This window comes from Mauremys reevesii, linkage group 1 (genome assembly GCF_016161935.1).
Source record: "Mauremys reevesii isolate NIE-2019 linkage group 1, ASM1616193v1, whole genome shotgun sequence".
Taxonomy (NCBI): Eukaryota; Metazoa; Chordata; order Testudines; family Geoemydidae; genus Mauremys; species Mauremys reevesii.
In genome coordinates, this window is record NC_052623.1 from 161,767,702 (window position 1) to 161,794,016 (window position 26,315).

Consider the following 26,315-nt stretch of genomic DNA (forward strand, 5'->3'; position numbering starts at 1 on the left):
GGTGGTGGTTTTGTGATGTGCATTATTTTGTGTTTTCACTTGCAAATAAGTTGAATAAAAATATTTAAACTTAAAGTTTATAATTAAGTAATTTCAGTTCATTCCCCTTTGAGGCCCTAGTCTAGCAAAACTCTGTAAACACATTCTTATCTTTAAAGACTTGAATAATTCCATCCATTTGGGGATTTGGAGCCTGGGTATGGAAAACTTGTAGCACTGCCACTAAAATCATATTGAGTCCAGGGGTCCTGTGGAGATTGTAATGGCACTTGCACGAAACAGAGTAAAATGAATTTGACACTTCCACCAAAATTATCTCTATCATACTTCCAAAGTTTGTAGTAATATATTGCTACTTTAAATTTGATATAATTTTAGTGATAACTCTCTAATCTATACTATTCTCCTACTTACATTTAAAAATGTCATTTGGTATTTATGGTCTCAGTGAAAACATTTGCATTTATATATTTGATCTGAAGCAGTACGTGAAGGACTGAATATTTCAATATTTTACCAGTTAGCTACACTCCACAAGTTGTAATTACCATCATTCTGATTCCAGCCCCAAAACTCATCTGCTCCGTAAAAACTTGCTATATGAATTAAAGCTAAGCGGTTATAAAAGCAGCTAGGTGAATATAGTCAAAGTTTATGGCAAACTCAGTGAATGAAACTCACCAGTCACTGTCTTCAGTATCATGATAGCTGGTGATTTCAGCAGCACAATTTGTTGTTTCACAATGGTCTCAAATGTCTTGTAATTGACAAACCCTGGGAGCTCTCTTCCACGATAGTGATTTTCAAAGCCCCACACTTCTTCTTTCATAATTTCTTTTACTACAGCAGTTAAAACAGCACTGTTATTTCTAATAATTCCAGATGTGTTTGTTTTTATACTAAACATCTATGTGAAAAGGCCTGGATTTAATAAGGGGTCAAAACTATTTCTTAGTTCTCATGTGTATTTGGATGCAGAACAGCTACAGCACAACTCAGGTTAGCTTAAGGAATAAGATTGTAGATATAAAGTTTTGAAGCATGTAGTGCTGTAGATATTTGAGGGGGCAGAGTTAAAGTCACTGCAGGAAGGATGTCTGAGTTGTGTGTAACAGGCTGAGTTATCAAAGGGGCCTAAGGCACTTGGGTATCTATCTCCATTTGACCATTTTGAAAACACAGCTTATCTCAAATTTAACATTACAATAATGTTGTTGTTTAGCATGCAGAGAGCTTGACAATCAGTTTTAGCGTAATTGACAGGCTGTGTTACCTTTAGCAAGCTGCAGGGCCGTCCTTACCTGTCGGGTTACATCATCCCTATGCTGCCTTGGCGGAAAGTTACAGCAGCAGGACAACAAGAATAGAGGAGTTAGATAAAGTTGTTATGAGAAAGTAGGGAACTGCCAGAGCGAGGCAAATGCCAGGTGGCCTAATTGGAATCAGATAAGTTGCATGGGAAATGGGAAACCAGTAAGCAAAGGGCCATGCATGTGAAAAGTGTGTGTATCAGACAAAGAACCAATCAGCAGCAATGTAATGTTGGTGTGTCTGACGTTTGCTAATATGGAGAAGCCTATATAATATGATGCATTGTAAATAATAAATGATTCAGCTTGCAATCATATTGGTTGTTGTGCTTTATCCGGCCCGCCTGCAACGCAACAAATGGTGACCCCGACGTGATTCGTATCGAATGAAAGTGTCGGTGGCCTGACCCAGGCGGAGGAGCCTGAGCCCAGAGGCGGGGAGTGCTTATCCGATGTGACTCGTATCGAGTGATGATAGTGTCGGGAGCCTGAGCCCAGAGGCGAACGGCCAGGAGCCTGAGCCCAGAGGCGGGCGGCTGGGAGCCGCAGCGGGGAGTGCTTGAGAAGCCCCCAGACCCCGACGTGACTCGTATCGAATGATGATAGTGTCGGGAGCCTGAACCCAGAGGCGAACGGCCAGGAGCCTGAGCCCAGAGGCGAGCGGAGGAGCTGCAGCGGGGAGTGCTGGAGAAGCCCCCGGGCGTCCGAAAAGAGAGACGCACCTGAGCCCTGAGGAGAGCGGCTATAAGCCGCGGAGGAGAAGGGCAGAGCAGCTAACGTGAGTACCGCTGTATCAGCTGAAGAAAAGATAACACAGAAGCTTTATTTGCACATTATGAACCGACAGGGGGAAAAGATTTCCCCTGCTGTACTGATTTACTCATTAAGAAGAGAGGGGGAGTTGGGGAGGCTCCTCCTGACCGGCCTTCGGGCACAGGACGAGGAGGTGCTCCGTTGGAAGCAAGCCCTGGACGGGAAGACGTTGGAGTGCATGGCGCAGGCAGAGGCTCGTGAGCAGGCAAAGGCTCGTGAGGAGGTGCTCCGCTGGAAGCGAGCCCTGGACGGGAAAGTTTTGGAGTGCATGGCACAGGCAGAGGCTCGTGAGCAGGCAGAGGCACGTGAGGAGGTGCTCCGCTGCAAGCGAGCCCTGGACGGGAAAACTTTGGAGTGCATGGCGCAGGCAGAGGCTCGTACGGGGACAGTGCCGGGAATACCGTTATGCTTCTCCGGTATGAGCAGCAACAGCTGGGTGTTCTGACACAGGATTTACAGTTTAAAAGAAGCCAAGCAGGGAAAGAAAAGGACAAGGTAACGTGCTGGCTAATCTCTCCCTCGTTCGCTGCAGCCGCCACGTCCTGATTATTTCCCCCGTAGAAGCTGAACCATGACGGTGGTGGAAAAGAAGAAAAAACACTCACGTTGTTGATATTGCCAAAGACCAGAAATTCCTGACTAAAAAGACATTGAGAACTGACCCTGGTGAAGAAATAAAGAATTGTACACTGGCAGGAAGAAATTTGGGACTCCTGCTGAGAAATGTGATGTTAATTGGATTTTGGGACTTATTCTACAGGCTGCGCCCTGTGTTTTGGATAAAATTTTTAGCATATATTGCCCTCCCTAATTGGATTGTAATGATATTACCCCCCCCCATTACTAACCCCGGTTTTTTAGAGTTTAATTGTTTTTTGTTTTTAAAGTTTGAGAAAACTCAGCCAAAAGCTTTGTTGAGTATTCTCAAGGGGGGGGGGGGGAGTTTATGGTGTTATTAGGCATGTATTTAGGTAATTTGGGAGAATGGCTTTGAATTTATGTGACCCAAAGTACCTTTATGTAAAGTGCTTTTGTTAGCCTTATTAGATTTTGTTAATTTTGTGTTATGTGCTGATTATTGGTTGTTGTAGATTGCTTGATACTAGATGTAGCCTATATTTAAAATAGATAGGCTGATTGCAGATGTTGTAATTAAAGTTTTATGCATAAAATGTAGCCCCCATGGTGGGAAAGTATAGATAATTGCTTGCAGTAGAGATTAGAAGGGTGGGGGCTAGTTAAGAAGTACACCCTCCTAGCTAATTGATAGTGAAATAAGTTGGTGTTTATGTAGGAACGGTTTAGCAAGAGGAAAAAAGGATCGGGCCCAGGCGGCGGGCAACAGACAACAAGCTTGGAAAACTGGTTGATAACCTTGAGGGTGTAGTTGATAGAAAAGGTAATTAACTACAAGTGAGTAATGTTAGGCAGAGTAAAAAGTTAACTCTGTGGTTGCTAAAGGGAATAATAGCTGAATTTTGTAAAAATGCTGAGAGAGAAAAGTTTTTGGTGTTTTGAAATTTTTGTAAATACATGTAGGCAAAGAAATTAGTTTGTAATTGTTTGGCCATAAATAATTTTGTTGCATTAATTGAAGATTGTATATTGTGCTATGTAATTGTAATTGTATTAGGCTAAGGGTATATAAGTGATTTCCCTGTTTTGTACGCCCTTTGCAATGAAGTTTGAAGAGGTTTATTGGATGTTTTTCTTTTTTTTAAGAAAAGAGGGGGAGATGTCGGGTTATATCATCCCTATGCTGCCTTGGTGGAAAGTTACAGCAGCAGGACAACAAGAATAGAGGAGTTAGATAAAGTTGTTATGAGAAAGTAGGGAACTGCCAGAGCGAGGCAGATGCCAGGTGGCCTAATTGGAATCAGATAAGTTGCATGGGAAATGGGAAACCAGTAAGCAAAGGGCCATGCATGTGAAAAGTGTGTGTATCAGACAAAGAACCAATCAGCAGCAATGTAATGTTGGTGTGTCTGACGTTTGCTAATATGGAGAAGCCTATATAATATGATGCATTGTAAATAATAAATGATTCAGCTTGCAATCATATTGGTTGTTGTGCTTTATCCGGCCCGCCTGCAACGCAACACTTACCCATACGCAAAGTATGCGGCTGCGTAGGCACCAGGAAATTTGGGGCACCACATTTCCTGGTGCCCTGCGCAGCTGTGTACTGCTCTGCCCCTGCCCTGCCTATTCCCACCCCTTCCCCAAAGCCCCTGCCCTGCTCCACCGCTTCCCCACCCTTGCCCCGCCTCTTCCTGCCCCTGCTCTGCCCCAACCCCACCCCCACCCACTCCCCTGAGGAGTGCGGGCAGGACTGGGCCTGCACTCACTGGCGGCAGGAAATGCAACGGCCTGGCCCCAGCGGCGCTGCTGGTGAGTACTGGGGGGTGGTTCCCTCTGTCCCTGAGGCCAGCCCTGCCCCACCCATGGAGGCCTGCTCTCCCACCCCGTGGGGAGGCTGTGTAAGGCCCCAGAATAGCTAGGGACAGCCCTGCTGTCAGCACAGAACAACTTTCAGGCCAAATGCCAACGTTTGGTGCTTACCTTTCAGTGTACTGTTATTAACATGGGCTTCCCATTCATTAAAGTACTTGCGAACTTTTGTGAATAGTCTTTGTTTTGTTTTATCAGTTACAATTTCTTCTCCTTGCACTGAATTCATGATGTCCTGGTTAAAGAGTTTGAGTTTCTGTAAAGAGAAACAGGAAATTGCCAGTTAAACAAAACTCAGGGGACTAAATTCAGACCCTGAGCTGTTTGCAAGGATATATAACCCAAACTTTGCAGCAGGGAGGGGAAATGCTGGAGCAAATGTTACACACTGCTCCCTGCAAAACTATGGAATTCACACTCTGCAGGTTGTAGCTCCAGCTGTGGAAGTGACATTCTGATATGCTGTCAGAGCTCATAGGCTGTGTATTTCAGCACAGTAGTGCTCAGACTGCGTGGCCTGTGACCTGCTGCTGGTCTGAGGACATTGAGGTTCAGTGTTTAGGGTAAAGACTCAGGAGGAGGCCTAGGGTTCTATTCCCAGCTCTGCCACTGACTTGCTGTGTGGTCTTGGGAAGGTCACTTCATTTCTCAGGGTCTGTTTCCCTCTCATCCTTTCTTTGCTTTGTCTATTTAGGTTGCAAGCTGTTTTGGGAAGCAAGTATCTTTTAGTCTGTGTATGTACAGTGCTTAGCCTTATGAGGTCTTGATCTCAATTTGGACTGTTCTAGATGCTCCAGTAATACAAATGAATAACAACAATACTCCTGGTTTCCAGCAGCTAAATTTCATCAAAAGAAACTAAAAATATATTGAATACTTCCCGAATATTGTTTTTCCATGTAAGCAATTGCTGTAGCAGAATGCTGTGTTATTCTGAATGTGAGTGGAGGTGATGCACAAGGCAGTTTCTGTATTAAAATATGGCCACTCCAGATTTAAAGTTTGAGAGGCTATTTCAGCGCACATCCCCGATCCCTACTCACTGCATACTGCTGGGATTGAGTAGTGGCTGTGAAGGGGTAGTATGGGATTACCTGGGCTGGTTAGAATACAGGTGGAAAATAATGTTGCTTTTAAAAATCACTGGAATTTTGTGCAAAATATTATGGCCTTGTAAATATGGAATATGACTACTTATTCTTGATTTCTATTACACTTTTGCCTAATACAGCATCTTCTATTACCAGCAACTTTCAGTGAATTGATATAGTTAATACAACCAAATGTAATTCACCCATTGTATTATCAAAGCTAACATTGATAAAACAGGAACAATCTTATTTTTAATCTGGTTTATTTTATTTGTGAGTATATAGTCTGGATTTATGAAGATCAGGAATTGAGAATAATACTCATGGCCTAGTTCTCCTATGTTAAGAAAAGTGCATATGGATGTGTCTGTAGTTAGTGATTTCATGAAGCAACACACTGAGTACACAGCCTAGAAAGAGAGACCAACTTGCAATATCCACACAATTCCAATGCTAACCAATGGTTTTTATTCAAATGAGTTACCAGATCCATATTTATACTCACATCTACTAGGAAGAGCATCTGCTCTTGTACTGATTCTGGCACACCTTGGCCATATTTTTGTAGCTTGTTGTTTGCCACCCGGAGTTTGTCCTTTATCTGATTTTCTAAAGTTGGAAGTGATTTCTGTGGGGGAAAAATAATAGAATCATAGAAATGGAGGGCTGGAAGGGACTTTGCGAAGCCATTAAGTCCAGCCCTCTGTGCTGAGGCAGGACCAAGTAAACCTAGACCAACCCAGACCAGTGTTTGTTTAACCTGTTGTTAAAAACCTCCAGTGATAGTAATTCCACAATTTCCATTGGAAACCTGTTCCAGAACTTGACTATTATTATAATTAGAAAGTTTTTCCTAATATCTAACCTAAATCTCCATGGCTGCAGACTGAGCCCATTGCTTCCTGTCCTACCTACATTGGACATGGAGAACAATTGATAACAGTCCTTAACAGATTTGATCAGGGCCGCCCAGAGAATTCAGGGGGCCTGGGGCAAAGCAATTTCGGGGGCCCCTTCCATAAAAAAATGCAATACTATAGAATACTATATTCTCGTGGGGGGCCCTGCGGGGCCTGGCACAAATTGCCCCACTTGCTCCCCCCCATGGGCGGCCCTGGGAAAAATAAACCTTCTGCATCTCGGCACAAACCCAGTTTTGAGAAAACTTCTTTACAAGGTATCACTGGTTCTCAGCATCAGCTAGTGCTAAAAGGCACTGAAGCTCATTAAAAGGGTTGGACAAATATTTTCCGTCAAAACTTTTTCTGGATCGAAATCTAGGGGTTTTTAAAAAGCAGAAAAAAATCACGGACAATGTCCGCGTTCCTTCAAAATTTGTTGTGTTTTTTTTTTAAATGAAAAGCTGAAATTAGTCTGCCAAAACCTGAATATGGTTTGGGGTTTCAGAAGTGTGTGGCCAAATATTTGCTGCTTGCTGTGTTTGATTGTTTAAAGAAACAATAAAAAAATTCTACTTAAAAAAAATCCAAAACTTTTGAACCACCTCAGCTTGTGACCAAACGCCTGAGCCCATCCAGTCAGAGATTTTTCCAGGTTTCTGATACTCTGCTGGCTTCCTTGACTCATATCTGTCTCCATAACTTTGGGTTCATTTAGGTTAGAACATAAGAACAGCCATACTGGGTCAAACCAAAGGTCCATCCAGCCCAGTATCCTGTCTACCAACAATGGCCAATGCCAAGTGCCCCAGAGGGGGTGAACCTAACAGGTAATGATCAAGTGATCTCGCTCCTGCCATCCATCTCCACCCTCTGACAGAGACTAGGGACACCATTCCTTACCCATCCTGGCTAATAGCCATTAATGGACTTAACCTCCATGCATTTATCTGCTTCCTAGAGGCTGGCTCCATGGGATCCCTCACAAACTGGAGACGGTCACTGTGGGTTTGTCTGGAGCCTCAGGGAATGTAGGGGGAGGGGGGCCTCCCTTGGTAGGGTTGGGAAGGATATTGCTCTTCTCATGTGATCCCTCCCCCAGTGGCTAATTTTAAATGAAGCTACCCTCCCCTGACATGAATCTCCCTATGGCACTGAAATTAAATATAGACTATAATTTGGCATTTGAGAAGTGAAAGGGATGGTAGCTTTTCCATTAGGGCTAACAGCTTGGCTCTTCTGCAAGCCTCAAACTGCTGAATGAGCTTTAGGGTAGGGAAGGCTGTGCCTCCCAAACAGCCTGGCCCTGCCCCCTATCTGACCCCCACCCACTTCCTGCCCCTCGACTGCCCCCCCTCAGAATCCCCGCCCCATCCTGCTCCTTGTCCCCTCACTGTCCCCCAGAGACCCCACCCTCAACCACCACCCCGGGACCCCACCCCTGTTCCCTGTCCTCTGACTGCCCCGACCCCTATCCACCCCCCCCCCTCACTGAGTCCTGACAGACCCCTGGAACGCCCACAATCCAACCTGCCCCATTCCCTGTCCCCTGACCGCCCTCCGCCCCCAATCTCTGACCCCTCTCTATCCTCTGACTATCCCCGGGACTTCCTGCCCCTTAAGCCAACCCCCGCCCCCCCAACCCCGGCCCCTTACCCCCAGCTCTCCTCACCCGGAGCCTCAGCACATCCAGCAGCGACCCTCAACAGCTGCAGCATGGCTCCAGCGGGGCTCCTGAGCTCCTCCTGCTCAGAGACGCGTGATAAGGAGGTGGGGCTGCGAGCTCCAGGCTGAGCAGAGGGAGCTCAGGCCCCACTGGAGCTCCCAGCCCCGCCCCCTTACCACGCGGCTCTGAGCAGAGCAGAGCTCAGGAGCCCCGCCGGAGTCACCATGCAGCGCTGTTCAGGGACGCTCCTGGATGGGCTGAGGCTCCGGGAGAGGGGCGGAGGCGGGGTCGGGTGGGGCCGGGGAGGGAGCCTCAGCCATTCTTGTGGGGGCCCCTGTGGAGCCCGGGGCAAATTGCCCCACTTGCCCCCCCACTCTGGGCAGCCCTGGATTTGATGACTTACCAGGTCCCTCCTCACTGTTATTTTCTCAAGACTAAACATAGCCAGTTTTTTTTAAACCTTTCCTGATAGGTCAGGTTTTCTAAACCTTTTATCATTTTTGTTGCTCTGTTCTGGACTGTCTCCAGTTTGCCCAAATCTTTCCTAAAGTTTGGTGCTCTGAACTGGACACAGTACTCCAGCTGAAGCCTCACCAGTGCCAAGTAGAGAAGGACAATTACCTCCCATGTCTTAAATATGACACTCTTGTTAATACACGAAGGATTTAAGACTTTTTTTTGCAACTGCATCACGTTGTTGACTCATATTCAGTTTGTGATTCACTATAACCCCAGATCCTTTACAGCAGTACTACAACCTAGCCGGTGATTCCCATTTTGCACATATGCATTTGTTTTTTCCTTCTTAAACAAAATACTTTTCACTTGTCTTTATTGAATTTCATTTTGTTGATTTCAGACCAATTCTCTAATTTGTCAAGGTCATTTTAAATTCTAATGCTGTCCTCCAAAGTACTCGCAACCCCTTCCAGCTTGTTGTCATCCACAGATTTTATAAGCACACTTTCCACTCCATTGCCCAAGTCATTAACAAAAATATTGAATAGTACTGGACTCAAGACTGACCCATGTGGCCCCACTAGATATGCCTTTCCAGTTTGACAGCAATCCATTGATAACTACTCTGACTATGGTCTTCCAACCAATTGTGCACCCACCTTATAGTAATTTCATTAAGACCACATTTCCCTAGTTTGTTTATGAGAATGTCATGTGGGACTGTGTCAAAAGACTTACTAAAATCAAGATATACAACAGCTACTGCTTCTCCCCTATCCACTATGCCAGTAACATTGTCAAAGAAGGAAATTAGGTAGGTGTGGCATGATTTTTTCTTGACAAATCCATGCTGACTATTCCTGATAACCCTATTATCCTCCAGGTGCTTACACATTGAAAAGAAATAAAACAACTGGTAAGATGGTCCCAAGTAAAAGGTTTGATTTTTGTTGGGGGGGTGGGGGACGACTTACATTTAAAAAAAGTTTTAAATGTATAATACGGCATGGAACAATTATAATTTTCTACTAGCGATTTTCTGAAGTGAATTCTGGGTCATCACTATCCTACAACTGAAAGTGTGAATTGTCACTTGGTATTAACAAGGTGAGGCAAAAATGTTTTTATCCGCAACCCGTTCTAAGAGAATAGTGTGCAAAACTTCTGATTAGCCAAGACTATTTTATCCATATATAAGGCATTGACATAAAGCTGGTATGGATCTCCTACTCCCTGGTTTAAATCAGGGGATACATATAAAAAATGTACCTAATGCTTCTTAAAGATCTGTAAATTGCTTTATGGTAAACCAGGGGTTGGCAACCTTTGGCACGCGGCTCGCCAGGGTAAGCACCCTGGCAGGCCGGGCCGGTTTGTTTACCTACCACGTCTGCAGGTTCGGCCGCGGTTCGCTGCTCCAGGCCAATGGGGGCTGCATGAAGCCGCGGCCAGCACATCCCTCGGCCTGTGCCACTTCCCGCCGCTCCCATTGGCCAGGAGCGGCGAACCGCGGCCAGTGGGAGCCGTGATCAGCTGAATCTGCAGATGCGGCAGGTAAACAAACCGGCCTGGCCTGCCAGGGTGCTTACCCTGGCGAGCCATGTGCCAAAGGTTGCCGACCCCTGTGCTAAACCATTAGCCAAAGATATGAATTTAGGAGAAAAGGTCTCCTTTATATTTATTTTCTACAAGCTAGTTAAGGTTTCAGAAAGGTCTGACCTGCTACTACACTGCTTAAATAAATACCTTGGCAAAGGAGCCAAACAACATTTGCTCTTTTGTGTGTTCACCAAATAGTTTAAAGAGCCAGTAGTCCAAGTTTGCTAACTTACATTAATGTGCTCTATCAGTTCCTGCGTAAGTTTCTCTGCCAAAAGTGGGATAGTAGCTTTTCTTTCTTCCAAAAGAATACTGAAAGAGATTAAAGAATACAATAAATAATATCTTCCCAAAGAATTCCCTTTCATCCCAAAGGCTACCCCCTAAACTACTCCAATTACAAGTGTATCAAAAGTCTCTATGCCATTGTCAGTGAACTACTTCTATTCCTGAATGAGTGAATTTACTCTGTTCTATATGCACAACACCACACGGCTAGACTGTGACTTCAGGCACAATGCTAAACTAGAGGTTGTGTGTAAGCTGCACCTCCCCAGGAGGCACTATAACACAGAGACACACCGCTGAGTCACAATTCCTCCCCTGCTTCCGCCTTCTCCTCAGCGGGTGGTAATTTACTGATGGCCATAACCACAAGCGAACTCCTGACTATCCTGGCAAGTAAGATGATAAAGCCAAGGCACCACTCACCTGCTCCAGTTGGGATGTAAGCAAGCAAGTACCTCTACTTACTCCTGTGTGTTTGCACCCAAAGCCTGAAGAGCTCATGTAGAGGCATATACTTACTCCATCTACTTCCCTTTGTGTGTGCATAGTCCAACTCATAATGTGTCCCGATGACTGGTTTTAACCATTGCATAGATGTATAAGGGCATGCATTTACTCAATTGTCTGATTTTTTTAAAAACTCTTAATAGGGAAAAACCTGTCCAATATTCAGTGTGTATTGATTTTAAAGCTACCTAAAATATTCATGCTCCTCAAAGAATTCTCTCTCTTTCTGAATTGCAGAGGCCAGTGTCAAGTTGTCATGGATGTCTTGCTGCCCACGACATTTAACAATCATGTAGCCCTTCCTCAGGGGGATGCTGAGATTTCGGACGATGTCAACTACATTGCTCTCAGTTCCCCTGTCGACCAAATCAGGTTTTGTGAGAATCCCTGTGAAGTGACAAAAGAATAATTGTATTTAGAGATTATATATAGATGGAAGCACCACTCATGCTTCCACAGTTAGGACTTAGTTGACTTTTGCACTTAAAGCAGGGATCCAATCTCCCCCCTTTCCCCTCCCCCCCCAAAAATCACAGCATTTACTCTCTTTTTTTAAAGAATTTACAAGTAAATTGGTTAGTTGATGAATTAAAATTATTTTAAAACAGGCCCTTAAGAAATTTAACACTTAGTGTCATATTATCTGATATCCTAAATAATCTCAGTAAAGGAACAAAACAGAGTTTTCACCATGAAAGAAAAAAGACAAATTCTAATGTGTCTTTAAAAATCAGTTTAATTTAACTTGGGGACACTAAAGTGCCTCAGTCATAACCATACAGCTTTTCCATGGCGTCACTACAGGTCAGACTTAAGGTTGTTTGGGTGCCTTACCTGTGGATTTCCACATCCTAACATTTTTATTTCTTCTAAGTTTAACCTTATCTCTGAATTTCCTTGGTTTATAATGCTTGGCTATTTTTTGGATAATTACATCAGTGTAATCTTTACTTACTGTAAATTACTGATCTATTCGCCCAACCTGAACTCCATCTTAACATAGTTTTATGTGTGTGTATATATCATTATCCACACACAGGGCCAGATCCTCAACTGGTATAAATTGGAGTAGCTCCACTGAAACGGAGGATCTGACCCACTGTCAAATATACTTCTTTTTGAATACTTGATGTTACTACCTTATTAATGCACTATGAATGTAGCACACTTGCACCTATGTCCTCTTTCCATAGATTTCTACATACTACACTATATATTTTAAAAGAACTTGTGAGGGCTAAGTGCCATGGAGTGCCCAGGAAAGGACTTTCACGCAAGAATATATTCTCTCTGGAGAGTCATTAAAAGAAACTCCCAAATGATTCTAGGCTTACAAAGTATCAGAACAGACATTTGCAGGAACATTTTACAAAACAGGATAACACTCATAAATTCGGGGGCAAAGGTTGTCGCTCCTTTAGCCATTTTCCCCTAAAGCATTTGTGGTTTTTGTATCTGAAATTCAGATTCTGAAACGAAGCATTGATAGGAAAATCCTGCATGGATTTCAAATCATAGCAAGTCCATCATCAAAATACAAATCTTGTGTTCCTTTGCTGCTTTCCTATGACTCTTTTAGCAACCTGGGTAACTGGCAGAAAATGCTCAACCTCTCCAGTGTTTATTACTGAACATTCTTTGCAAGTACAATGACTTTTTGCACAACCCAATCCCATTTTCTTTTTAAATATATGTATCTTTACTTACCTAGAGTTCTTTCCCCCTTAGGGTCCACCTCTTTAGCCATTCTTAGGGCCTCTGTAGTTGCAATATCCACATTACTTGGTACCACTACCAGATTTATAGTTTGTTGCTTACAAATATACTTTTTAATTAGATTTATGATCTGTAATGAAATAAGAAATGTAATAAAAGTATTACCCACCACAGCCTATGTGAAGTAAGTCCTATTACAAGTGGTAGGTTTGGTTCTTCCAGAGTTCATAGCTTTCGAAGGAATTTAGCATTATGATGGTCTTTACTGTAATAGGTTTACAAGTCCAAGCAGGTATACTTAGAACTAAATTAGAAATGATTAAGCAACAGCAAATTTTAGCTTTTTGTGATGCTATTGAAAACTTGAAGATAAGTCTCACAATTTAACATTTAGGCCCAGATCCTGAGAGGCAGCTCAGGAGATGGATGAGTGCAAATGAGTTTAAAACACTTGTGTCTCCCCTCAATCTTGGGGCTGGTAGTCAGTAGACTGATACTGAGCATAAATTAGGGTAGCCTCAGAGTTGCTCTATTTTATACCAGATGCCCATGGCCTCAAAGGACCATGACTCTTAGGGGTTGCTGGGGCATAAGGAAGCCCTGAGCATGCCATTTTCAGATGTTCACCTTCTCTTCCCATGCATTTAAAATACTGTTTTGAAAGAGACAATGAGAAGTCATTTGCCTCAGTGTAAATGTCAGAGGGTCATTACTAAAATAAAAACACTAGATCAAAAATTTCAGTGAAGCCACAGAAAGTAATTTCTGCGGGTTGACTATCATCCTCATCGGTGTTTGAATGAGAAAAGCTTTCTAGACCATTCTTCTTTCTTCCCCCCAAAATGCAGAGTCAGCTTTTGGGACACCACTGAGGCTGTAAAAATCAGATGCCCTCAGTTCTGGTTAAGTCCAAGGGAGATTTTGAATGGACAGAAAATCTAACAACCACCTTCTCCTTCAATTAGAATAGAGTAGGGAAAAGGAAGGATGGAAAATAAAAAGGAAAGATTGAGGAGAATTAATGGGGATGGACAGGAAAGATAGCAGGATGGGTGCCTGGAAAAATGACCTTCCTGGGGGCCAAAAATCCCTGTAACCAGCTCTGCTGAAACCTCTGCAAGGTGAATGAACGCACACACACACACGGTTCCATTAGAGCACAAAGACATTTCCAAACAAATATTCTTGTCTACAGAACCTAGAGTTTTCCCCTCTTTTGTATATGGCACATCCTTCTCAATGCTAGCACTTCCTCCACTAAAACCCTGTTTTGTTATATCTTAATTCTTCTTGGTAAATTACGTATCTGTCTGTTCTGTACCATCATTAAGCAGAAGATTATGCAGATTAAGACACTTATTTCTTTTGCCATCATTGATCAGTTTCCCAGTCTAGAATTGCTTCATACTTTACCTGATTTCCAATGTCTTTTGGCTGATTTCCCACAGCCACCCTAGCAATCCCTGGCAGATCAATCAGTGTCAGATCTGGAACATTTGGGGAGCTGATTTCTAGGGAAATTAATTCTTGGCTAATGCCCACTCCTTCACCAGCCATTGCATCCTGGGCTAGAGGAAGGAGACACAAAAGCAACGATTAGACGCTCGTCATGGAATTTAGACTAGAAAATGATGTAGATTAAGAAAAAAAACTATTGCTAAATTTATTTCTATATAAAATGTGGTCTCAGAAAAGTTATCCCTTCATTTTAGCTTTGAAAGAAGATTTATAAATATAGTATAAAATAATAAAGATCAGTCTTCATTTTTTATACTGTAAAGGACAATATCCAAGACTTGGCCCAGGGAAGGGAATAGCAAATATCAGCTCAAAGAACAGTGGAGTGCTAAACCATAAGCTTGCTGCTAATCTGTCAGCATCCAGCATAAGTGTATGTCTGGTTTGAAGCACAGAGTAGAGCTGGGTGAAATTTTTCGCACATTTTTTTGAGCGAGAAATGTAGATTTGGCGATACCAAAACATTTCACAAATTCATGTCAATTTCGCAAAAATGGTTTCAGTTAAAAATACGTAAAACAAATTTCAAAACAAAACAACTCCATTTTATTTCAAAACCATTCAAATGGCTGATATCAAATAAACAAGTTTCGAGTTGGTTGAAAGGAAATGTTCTATTTGACCCGAAACAATTTTTTTTCCCAATTCACTGACCATTTTCAGTTTGACCCAAAACAAGATTTTCCCCCTCCCCAAAAATTCACCAGTGAACCAATAAATCTGTTATTTGGCCAGCTCAGCAGGGAGCTCACTTGCAAATGTTACTTATTGTAAGCACTATGCACTCTTATGGAGCTATAGAAAAGCGTAAGTGATAATGTCTTAACTAGGCACAAACATCCAGAACAGAAGAGTGAAAAATCCCCACTTTTTATGATGTCATTGCAAACGCAGGCCTCAATGCTGCAAGAAGCTCCTGTGTCCACACAGACATCATTGCAGAATCAGGGCCACAAGGAAATACAAGATTCAAAGCATGTTATTTACGTCCCAGGTTACATTTACCTTTCCTTATTTCTTTTTCCACTTCTGAAGGACCATTCAGTTCTTGCTTTATCTCCAAGTAAGTAATTTTTCCTTTCCATTCCTGCGTGTAATGCACTTTCTTCAGTTTGAGCTCTAAAGGACATCTGGTAACAATACCTATCAAATTAAACAAACAAAGCACCAGTCATGTATGAAGAATGAAACATGTTTCCCTCCTCTTTGGAAGCCATTGAAATACAGTACCAGCATATTGTCTTTAGCTTTTTTCCCCACATGTATCGTATTCAAAAGGTACTACTACGACTTTGCCATTACACAATAGTAGGGCTCAAATGTAATATTCATTGCAGTAATAGTCTTTCCACTGGAGTTGAAGAACCTCTAGAGTAGGCTCTGTGTGCGCTTCATCTGAAGAACTCAAAGTTCATTACATAGGTGTGTTAATATATTGCAGCTTTCCTCATTTTGCAGAAAGGGGTACCTGAAGATCAGGGAAGTGAAGTGAGTTGTACAAGGTCACATGAGAAGTCCCTGGCAGAGCTGACAACATAGCCCAGGTCTCCTGCCTTGCAGCCCCACGCTCAGTCTCCCAGATCACAGGCTCCCCTCTCCCCCGCATTTCAAAGCAGTCCTCCAGCACCCTTACAGAACAACACACCACTGTGACCCAGGGAAATGTCAGATTTCTGACATGAAAAGCTGAGAGGTAAATTCTTACCACTGCCTCTAGGAAGAGCAACTCCGGACAGGGCTTCTAGAACTGAGCTTTTTCCAGAACTCTGGTCTCCAATCACTGCAATTGCTGGCAAACCCAGATCCTTTTCTACTCCGAGGGCTCTCAGGGAGTCAATGAGATCAATACAGGGACGAACCTTCTCCTCATATTGACTGCACAAGGTGAGTTCTGCTTTCTGATAAAAAAAAAATTGCTTATAAATGGAAGAAGGACCTTGACCTCCAGTTTCAATAAAAGGTCTCTACAAATATAGACACAGCATAAGTGATGAGATACTGTGACACCCAGTACCCCATGTTCACCACTTTTATAAAGGTTATGATATATTTTGTGCAAAGTATGCCTTGAGGTATAATTTGAAAATTCATAATCTACTGAATATTATCCTGTTGAAATGTGTAGCAACATTATGTGTAAATGTATAAGTTTCTACTGTATGATTCCTTACTGAAATACGCTGTAATTCTGGGTAACACCCACAAACAAGTTACTCAGAGACAAAGACAAACTGGCACACCAACAAGGTGTTAAAAAGCTATCACCAGCTTAAGCAGTCATTCTCCAGCACAGGAGAAGGTATAAACAAGAAATTTACATTTTATCTCAGAGATGGTTCAAACCTCACCTATACAGAAGGCTGTATGTCTGCACCCCAGCGAGGGGGGGATCCTCAAAGAGGCGAGAGGAGTATAAAACTGAGAGACAGTGACCACCACATCACCTGTCCTCCTCCTATCTCTCTGCTCACAGCATCAACAAATTCCTGAAGGACATTGAACAGGGTGAGGGGTCTCAGGCTGGAAGGAGACCCAGCCTGTGAAATTTACTGCAGCTTATGGTGACACAGACCGTTTTGCTTTTATAGTATTAACTTGGTAAAGTTAGGAATTAGCTTGCATTTTTATCTTTTTATTTCTTTTTTAACCAATTTGACTTTTCTGCCTCATCACTTAAAATCCATCTTTCTAGAGTTGATAAACTCGTTTTATTTTGTTTTATCTAAACCAGTGATAGGGAAAATATCCCCTCCAACCCGCTTATAGGCCCAGAATTTTGAGCGTACCTTAACCCCCCTTGGCTCGCAGGCCCAAGGCCTGTAGCTAGAACAATTGCTATATAAGAGCAAAAGGTTTAAACTTCTGCTAAACTTGTTTATCTGTACAAGGGGCACTGGGAAAGCAAGAAGCCAGGAAAAGGGGAACTAGGGAGAGGGACAAAAGAGGACCCCATATGTGCCAGCTCAGCTTGTGACAATTAGAATGTGGCAAGAGCCTTTGCACAATGTAACCGCAAGGTAGGGGTCGTTAAGACAGTCAGATCACCAACTTGACTGCCAAAGAACAATAACAGGAAAAACCTAAAATGGAAAATAGTGAGGTGGCTTGCTTGTTTGCAAAATATTAATTCCAAATAAGGCAATGTATCGAATTATAGTTTGCGGTTTTAGCCTTTATAAGCTTGATGAAATTTGTAAAGGGTAGAGCAGCGTGGGGCCATGCTGACTCTCCCTGCATATATGCTTGTATGAAATAAAGGTGCCTCAGGCTGTCTGATCTAAAATCAACCGTGTAGTCAATTTTCCACAACACCAGTGTACATTAGGATTGAAGTGTTTGGGAACCTCTACTTGAGAAAACAAGACTGGGGCATAATCATTTTCCTTTGTTGAAATGACGGACTATGTATGAGCTTGTACTGTCCAGGAGGGTACTGAACAGTAGAAGATGCACATTTCTGGGCAGCAAGGCTAGGACTAAGAATTTGCTGGTGTCACCCTGTACATAATTCAGGAGTGGCTTGCTAGAAACATTCCTATAATCCAGTGGAATGATTTTGTATGCTAAAAGCTGTGTGAGAGCAGCACCAAGGGGTGGAAGCTAAGCAGTGTAAAAGTCATCCCAGGCTAGAGAGCTGAGGGGGGAGGAGACAGCTGTCCAATGGTCCAGATTGTACCCTGGGGAACATCACAGGTACACAGCATTATGCCAGGAGTTTTTTTGCAGCAGTGTGCTATAAACAGCTCTGTAGTAAAAAGAGTGATTGCTACAGTGACGGATACTCCCTGAGACACTAAAATACATAATATTGGGAAAAACTGTGTATTCCATATATATTGCGAATAACAAAACCCACATATCTCAATGTGTCAGGTTGGGAGACTACGTCCCTTCTCGTGCCATCCCTGCTGCAGTTGAAATGTAAGGAGGTGCTTCAGCTAGACCCCGTCCACCTCAGGATGAGACAGTGGGACAGCTGGCAGGGCCTTTTCCATAAGGACCCCTTCCCTTTGGAATGCACCCAGATCCTCCCAGCTATTTGGTTCAGAACAGTCTGATCTGTTGATATTCAGAGCACCTTGGAAGACACATCTTCTTAAGAGGGCTGGTGAGGCTGGGAAGATTACTCAAGGGGTGGGTGAGGCATGGGGAAAATGGGGGGAGTCCTTTTAATCTGTTTCATCATTCTTGTCTGTGGTTTCTCTTTGTATTGATTCCATCGGTACTAGTGTTTTGAATTGCCGTTGGAGATGCCTAATGTATCAGCTAGGCACCTCTTGTCAATTTGTAGACCCAGATACATAAAATAGCTCTGTATAACCACACATCTCTGACACAAGGACAGCGTGGCATTTCTGTACAGATAAACAAGTCAAATACCAACCAATAGTGCTTTATAAAGGGCACTCACATTTCTCTGCCCCCAAAGCTCTAACATGGCTCTGCCCATCCCATTCATAGACTTAAGACTTTAAAGTCAGAAGGGATCATCATGATCATCTAGTCTGACCTCCTGCACATTGCAGGCCAGAGCCTGCCCCACCCACTCTTGTAATAGACCCCGCACTTACCAGCCTCACACAATCCCTTGCCTGAAAGCCTCCCTGCTTGTACCCCAATAATTATTTTAAGGTATTTCAATTTCAAAACAGCTCCAACTTTGAAGGCTCATATGGAGATTATTTGGTGGCTTTTTCTCCACCCTTCTCTGATGAGCTTTCCTAACTGACGAGGGATATGATAGAAAGGGGGCACACACTCAGTCTAGTGCATTATGCTGCACAGTTAGATCAACACTGAGAGGTTCGAAGACCGTTAAGCAGCCTTCAGAAGTGCCCACAGTTATTGTCATCTACTAACTATTCAGCTGCCCGAGTGAAATGAGCTGGGCATTGCCGTCCAGTCCCCAACTGGTGTCCACCCCACAAAAGCAAACACCACGACTGGCACGGATCGGTTCTCTGGTTAGCACTCTCACTGGAGGGGCCTAAGTCGGAATGGCCACAGAAACTGAATGACACTTTTACCCTGAGAGGCAGTCCCTGCAGAAAAGGGTTGGGATACATTGGCAAGGCCTTCTGGGGAAACATATGCTGCTGCTGCTAGTGCCCACAGGGTAACTGTTCTGTGGCTAAAAGCATTTCAGTCACTAGGGCTGTCATTCCAGCACCTTCCACGAGCACTAACAAGAACTGACAATACCGTGCAGTTACTACACATTCCAAAACGGAGATTTTTTTTAAAAGCAGATACCCAAAGTGAGCCTGAAGACTCAAGCATTTTCTATGTATAATTAATCGCATTTCTCCTACACAGCAGGAAACTAGCAAAAGTTCTTAAATAACATGCACTGAGACTATTAACAGTTAGGGCTAAATCTGGGCTTGCCCAGTGCAGGTGTGCTGGGGATGTGCAGGGACGGAGGGCCTTGTCAGTCCCTCCCCCTTCCAGAGCATCCACTTGGGACCCCGGCAGAACGCTGAGATTAGTGCTCCTGGGAAGAGCAGTAAGAGAAGAGGGTTCACTAGCACAACTGGCACAATGCAAGGGATTGTGACCAGACCAATTGGTGAGATGGCCAGGGCTCTACCTTCACTATTTGCCCAAGAGCTTCTGGTAGCAAGTCCATTGCACCTTACGCTAGCACATGCTAGGAATGCTACTCAGCATACGCCTTTCCCTAGCGCTACCTGAGGCATTCGGCTTGCATCAGCTCTGCACAAACAGAACATCCCAGAGCTTCTCTGCTTGGAGGCACAGCTCTGCTTCCACCTCCTAAGCTCTCCAGAGAGGAGGATGTACGCATATACACCATTCTCACAAACCTTGTTGACTGACGATGAAACCAATGTCCAATACTACGTGCGTAGTTAATACAGCAGATTTCAGTGGAGCTATGCCCACCATACACCAGCCAAATATCTGGCCTTGTATTTCATCAAAATGATGGCTGTATAGTCCTTGCAAATTTCAGTGTATGGTCCTCCAAATACATATTTGTCACTCACCTGTGCTTTGTTATTCACCATGGGAGATGGGTTTTTTTTCTCTCCCTTGACATTCTTCCCAGACATCATGCTACACTGGAGTCTTCAGGATGTTTTCCTAGGATAAAAATCAAGTCATTAGGCCTTACGAAAAATATGGCCACATTTCATAATCAAAAGAGCATTGTTAATTTAGCTCATATACCAATCTGCTAAAATCTTATTAGGCCAGATGCTCAGCTACTGTAAATTAGGAAGCTCCACTGAAATCAAAACACTAAATTTACATCAGCTGGTGGTGGATCTAGCCCATTATCTCCAACCTTACTGGACTAAAAGAACAGAAGTGGAGTAAATATTTAAGTTCTAATTAGTTCTTCATAAACTGTTGTTACACAGCATACTTCATTTTATAAACAAGTTGTTTGGGCCTACTGCACGATCTGAGTCCCCCAGAATTATCATACGTAACCACTGAACAACAGTGAACAACTCTAGCCATTATCAGCAGTGTCTTGGGAAGATCTTGGGTACTTTTATTGTTTCCTCCCCATAAGATACAGTAAACTAGGCCAAAATTAGGACCTGTAGTAAGAATCCATATATCAAGATTTATGGTCCACCCAGATAAAGTTAACAGCACCAGCTATCATGGTCATCATAAGAAATAAAACATTTACTTTGCAGCTGCAAACAGGGTTTTTTTAAAAAGCTGGAAATACCATAACATTCCTATTAACAAATCTCAGTTTCTTTTGACAAAATATAATCACACACATAAACCATCACTTGATCCAATGAGGACTAATAAATCTAAAATTCTTAGCTACACTGATTTATAGCAGTTGAGGATCTGCCCCCCCCCCCCGCTCTTTTTTTTAAGGAAGCTTACTAACCATATAGAAATACATTTTGTAAAGAGTGTTTTTCAAAACATCCTTAATATACATCGTGTCGCCTGCTCATTTCATCTAGATTCTCAGAGTTGTTTGCAGTGGATTCTGTGCTATTTCCCTATAATCCAGATTTCTGTCAGATAAGTCATTTGGGTTCTCATACAGTAACACCTGCTAACAAGTAATTACTTAAAGAGAAAGAGGACCTTTACCTGGCACATGCTAGGAGTATTGCCACGGTTGCCAGGCATCCGTGTTTTGTTTTGTTTTTAAACCAGAATGACCAGTCAAAAAGGGACCCTGGCAGCTCTGGTCGGCATCGCTTATTGGGACATTAAAAGTCCGGTCGGCAGCACAGCGGGGGACTAGGGCTCGGGCTAAGGCAGGCTCCCTACCTGCCCTGGCTCCACATGGCTCCCGGAAGTGGCTGTCAGGGCCCTGCGGCCGCCAGGTACATTGGTGGCCAGGGAAGCTCCGTGCACTCCTCCCTCCCACCCCGCTCCGAGTGCCAGCTCCGCAGCTCCCATTGGCCAGGACCGTGACAGAGCATCCCTGGCCATTCATGCGCCTAGGGCAGTGTTTCTCAAATGTAGTCACCGTGGCTGTGGCCACCAAGGGGTTTTTCTGTGGCCACGACAGCCTCCTCGGCAGAGATGTGGGAGGGGACAAAGCAGCAGCCTCTTCCTGAAGTGCTGAGGGGCTCTGGGGGCAGGCTTCAGCCCCATCCCCCTCAAGAGCCCTGGGACTCTGGCAGCAGTTTCTGGGCTTCAGCCCCCCACCCCTGCTCCAGCCATATGGCCAGGGACGGCTCCAGGCCCCAGCACGCCAAGCGCATGCTTGGGGCGGCATGCCATGGGGGGCGCTCTGCCGGTCGCCGGGAGGGCGGCAGGCGGCTCCGGTGGACCTCCCACAGACGTGCCTGTGGAGGGTCCGCTGGTCCCATGGCTTCGGTGGAGCATTCGCAGGCGTGCCTGCAGGAGGGCCACCGGAGCCGTGGGACCAGCGACTGGCAGAGTGCCCCCCTGCGGCTTGCCGCCATGCTTGGGGCGGCGAAATGGCTAAAGCCGCCCCTGCATATGGCTCTGGATGTGGGCTTCAGCACAGGTTGATGGGGCTTCAGCAGTACAGGCCTTATCTGGTGCTGTGGTCAAGAGGCAAAGAGAGAGGTCAGAGGCCATGGAAGGGAGTTGGGGTGATGGGGGGCTGGGGGAGGCAGTGGAGGCCCGGGGGATCAGTGGAGGCCCAGGGAAGGCAGCGGGGACAAGGAGCACCAAAATACAACTGTATATTATTTTTATTATTGAGTCCACAAAAAAACTCAACATAAATAAATTACAATGATTTGGACATGTAGATGTGCATATTTATAAGTTTTTCCTAATGCTAATTAAGAATTTTAGGAAAATTTGTTGGGAGTGGCCACGAAAAATTTTGTTATGAAAACCCCTGGCCTAGGGGCCACTTTCTGGGAGCTGTGGTAAGCACCACCAGGAGCCTGCACTCTGAACCCCCTCCCACAGCACGGAGTCCCCTCCCACACCCAAACTCTCTCCCAGAGCCCACCCCTCCCTCCTGCACCCCAAACTCCTCATCCCTGACCCCACCCCAGAGCCCTCACCCCCACCCCGACTCCCTGCCCCAGCCTGGTGAGAGTGAGGGAGGGTGGGGGAGAGCGAGCAATGGAGTGAGGGGAGATGGTGCGAGTGGGGGTGGGGCCTCAGAAGGGGCAGAGCAGGGGTGGGTCAGGGGGTGTTCAGTTTGTGCGATTAGACAGTTGGCAACCCTATCTGTCTTACACATCTCCATCCTTCTCTTTGACAGAACTTAGGGAAACTAAGGTAACCTCTGAGCGCTAGAATAACCAAAATCTTTGGCTCCCAAGAATTTTACCTATATAGTTAAGGACCAGTCATTATCTTTTGCCCTGTATTTTTAGGCTACTAGCAGACCGGGTAGTATTGAAAGCAAAACAGAAATTTTTATATTATTCCAGTGAAACAACCTCTATGCATAACAATTTATTCAAACTCTCGCTGCAGAATCCTAGGCAGTGGCTCCTGTACCACTGCCAAAGGGCTACATATGTAAAATACACTCTCTCCTAACAGTATAATTATTTATACAAACTTTTAGATCATCATACAAGTGAGGAGAGGTACAAAGAGAGCTGTGGTAGAAAATAAAAACTCTCCTACTTACATCTTACTTATTTCAGAAACTGTCAGAAATTTGGTAGCTCCAATCCAAGCTCTTTTTTGGCGTGTGCTTGGTTGGCCAAATTCTGATATCCGTTACACTGGTGGAAATCGGGTGTAATTCTACTGAACTCAGCTGTGTTTCTCCTGATTTTCACTAGTGTTAGCAACAGCAGCCTCTACGTCACTAACTCTCCGCAGCTTCCTCCACAGCAAATAGCAGAAACGAAACTAACCAGGAGGCGTGATCTCAGCATCACAGTGCAGCGCCCTCACTGTCTCCTACACCTGTGACATAATGCTGTAATGCTCCCAATAGCAGAGGGCAATTCCTTGTAATCACAGTAATGTTTTCTCTCCTCTGTTTATTTGAGCTTTCAGAGGTATTCATCTGGTTTCCCTGAATCCCCGAGAGACTGCAGCTGAAAATGAAACTAAGTTAAGGCAATGTACATAGTGCTATCGTTTGTCTCACAATGTGATACACTCTCTCTCGCTAGCCGCGAGGTTACCTATGCTGTAAGGCTATGTAAAACACTGGATATCAACTCCATCAAATACCATTACAATCTCCTGTTTTAAAAATCTAATTAACAATCATTAGCGATTCCTCCCACAAACATCCTCTTAAGATAGAAACGGCATTTCCCCCTGCAACGTTATGCTAGTAGTAGAGATTTTACAATACAGAGTCATTTGTTTTTGTCTAGTGAGAGAAAAAACGTTTGTTCGCAGTTATATCACTTTGTTTCAGGCTCCCTAGTAGCGGCTCTTTGTGTTACCCACATCTGGCTACCAAAAGTAATTCCTCTCTCTTGCAACAGAAAAAGCACAGATGTCCACACTGCAGGGGTAAGTGATTAATTGAGAAGGAACATAGGAGAAAGGTTCTTACCTGTTTCAGATGTTAACCTGAGAGGGAACTGCTAATACTCTTGATGCTTTTGGCTATACAGTGCTCATTAGCTCCACCCAACTTCTGTGACACAGTTCAGGAGAAATGAAACAAACCACAGGAGCTTCTCTGTGAAAGAATCTTACAAGGTAGTGCTATTATCTTTGGAAAATCACGGGAGACAGGAGAGATTTCAGAAGACTGGAAAAGGGCAAATATAATGCCCATCTATAAAAAGGGGAAATAAAAACAACCCAGGAAACTACAGACCAGTTAGTTTGCTTCCGTGCCAGGGAAGATAATGGAGCAAGTAATTAAGGAAATCATCTGCAAACACTTGGAAGGTGGTAAGGTGACAGGGAATAGCCAACATGGATTTGCAAAGAACAAATCATGTCAAACCAATCTGATAGCTTTCTTTGATAGGATAACAAGTCTTGTGGATAAAGGAGAAGCAGTGGTTGTGGTATACCTAGACTTTAGTAAGGCATTTGATACAGTCTCAAATGATATTCTTATCAATAAACTAGGCAAATACAACTTAGATGAGGCTACTATAAGGTGGGTGCATAACTGGCTGGATAACCGTACTCAGAGAGTAGTTATTAATGGATCCCAATCCTGCTGAAAAGGTATAACAAGTGGGGTTCCATAGGGGTCTGTTTTGGGACTGGCTCTGTTCAATATCTTCATCAATGACTTAGATGTTGGCATAGAAAGTACATTTATTAAGTTTGCAGATGATACCAAGCTGGGAGGGATTGCAACTGCTTTGGAGGATAGGGTCATAATTCAAAATGATCTGGACAAATTGGAGAAATGGGCTGAGGTAAACAGGATGAAGTTTAATAAAGACAAATGCAAAGTGCTCCACTTAGGAAGGAACAATCTGTTTCACACATACAGAATGGGAAGAGACTGTCTAGGAAAGAGTACGGCAGAAAGGGATCTAGGGGTTATAGTGGACCACAAGCTAAATATGAGTCAACAGTGTGATGCTGTTGCAAAAAAAGCAAACATGATTCTGGGATGCATTAACAGGTGTGTAGTGAGCAAGACACGAGAAGTCATTCTTCCGCTCTACTCTGCACTGGTTAGGCCTCAACTGGAGGATTGTGTCCAGTTCTGGGCACCGCATTTCAAGAAATGTGGAGAAATTGGAGAGGGTCCAGAGAAGAACAGCAAGAATGATTAAAGGTCTAGAGAACATGACCTATGAAGGAAGGCTGAAAGAATTGGGTTTGTTTAGTTTGGAAAAGAGACGACTGAGAGGGGACACGATAGCAGTTTTCAGGTATCTAAAAGGGTGTCTATCTAAAAGGAGGAGGGAGAAAACTTGTTCCTCTTAGCCTCTAAGGATAGAGCAAGAAGCAATGGGCTTAAACTGCAGCAAGGGAGGTTTAGGTTGGACATTAGGAAAAAGTTCCTGTCAGGGTGGTTAAACACTGGAATAAATTGCCTAGGGAGGTTTTGGAATCTCCATCTCTGGAGATATTTAAGAGTAGGTTAGATAAATGTCTATCCAGGATGGTCTAGACAATATTTGGTCCTGCAATGAGGGCAGGGAACTGGACTTGATGACCTCTCAAGGTCCCTTACAGCCCTGGAATCTATTAAGTCTACAGAAATTGCACTGGGCAGAAATGATTTGCAGTTTGTATTTACTGTACACAATTAAGGCAGCATGAGGCAACCCCCCCCCCCCCCCAAGAATATTAAAGATAAATAACTAGGGTCAATTTCTCTTTGATGGAAGATGCTGAGTAGTGGGCCTATTTTTTAATATTTGGCTGATCTAGGCCCTAATTCTCCAAATTTACCATGCATAGGAAGTCCCCTGCAACTTACCAGAGCTCCACTCAAGTTCATGAGACTCTTCATGGGCACAGGAGCCGACCTGTGTGTGATAAGGTATGTGGATGCTGCAATCACAAGGTGATCTGGGAATTACACCGCCCTGCCACTGTGTAGACAGACTCTTAAGTGTGTATTGCATATTCTGCTCCAGCTGCCCACGTCACACCT

General features: G+C 43.9%; 1 protein-coding gene across 3 annotated transcripts in view; it reads right to left on the minus strand.

Annotated features, from left to right (window-relative positions):
* Positions 1-24,486, minus strand: part of LOC120409601 (interferon-induced GTP-binding protein Mx1-like) — a 29,326-nt gene extending 4,840 nt beyond the window's left edge. The window contains exons 1-11 of one of the 3 annotated variants that reach the window (XM_039548111.1): positions 24,291-24,486; positions 20,326-20,422; positions 16,023-16,215; positions 15,323-15,460; positions 14,213-14,367; positions 12,791-12,929; positions 11,272-11,470; positions 10,522-10,600; positions 6,171-6,293; positions 4,686-4,830; positions 682-840 (exon numbers count right to left, since the gene is read on the minus strand). In XM_039548111.1, coding sequence (XP_039404045.1) covers positions 682-840; positions 4,686-4,830; positions 6,171-6,293; positions 10,522-10,600; positions 11,272-11,470; positions 12,791-12,929; positions 14,213-14,367; positions 15,323-15,460; positions 16,023-16,215; positions 20,326-20,394 — 1,399 coding nt within the window. In that variant the 5' untranslated portion in view covers positions 20,395-20,422; positions 24,291-24,486. The other 2 variants (XM_039548100.1, XM_039548089.1) reach the window with 2 other exon arrangements.
* Between the last annotated feature and the right edge of the window lie 1,829 nt (positions 24,487-26,315).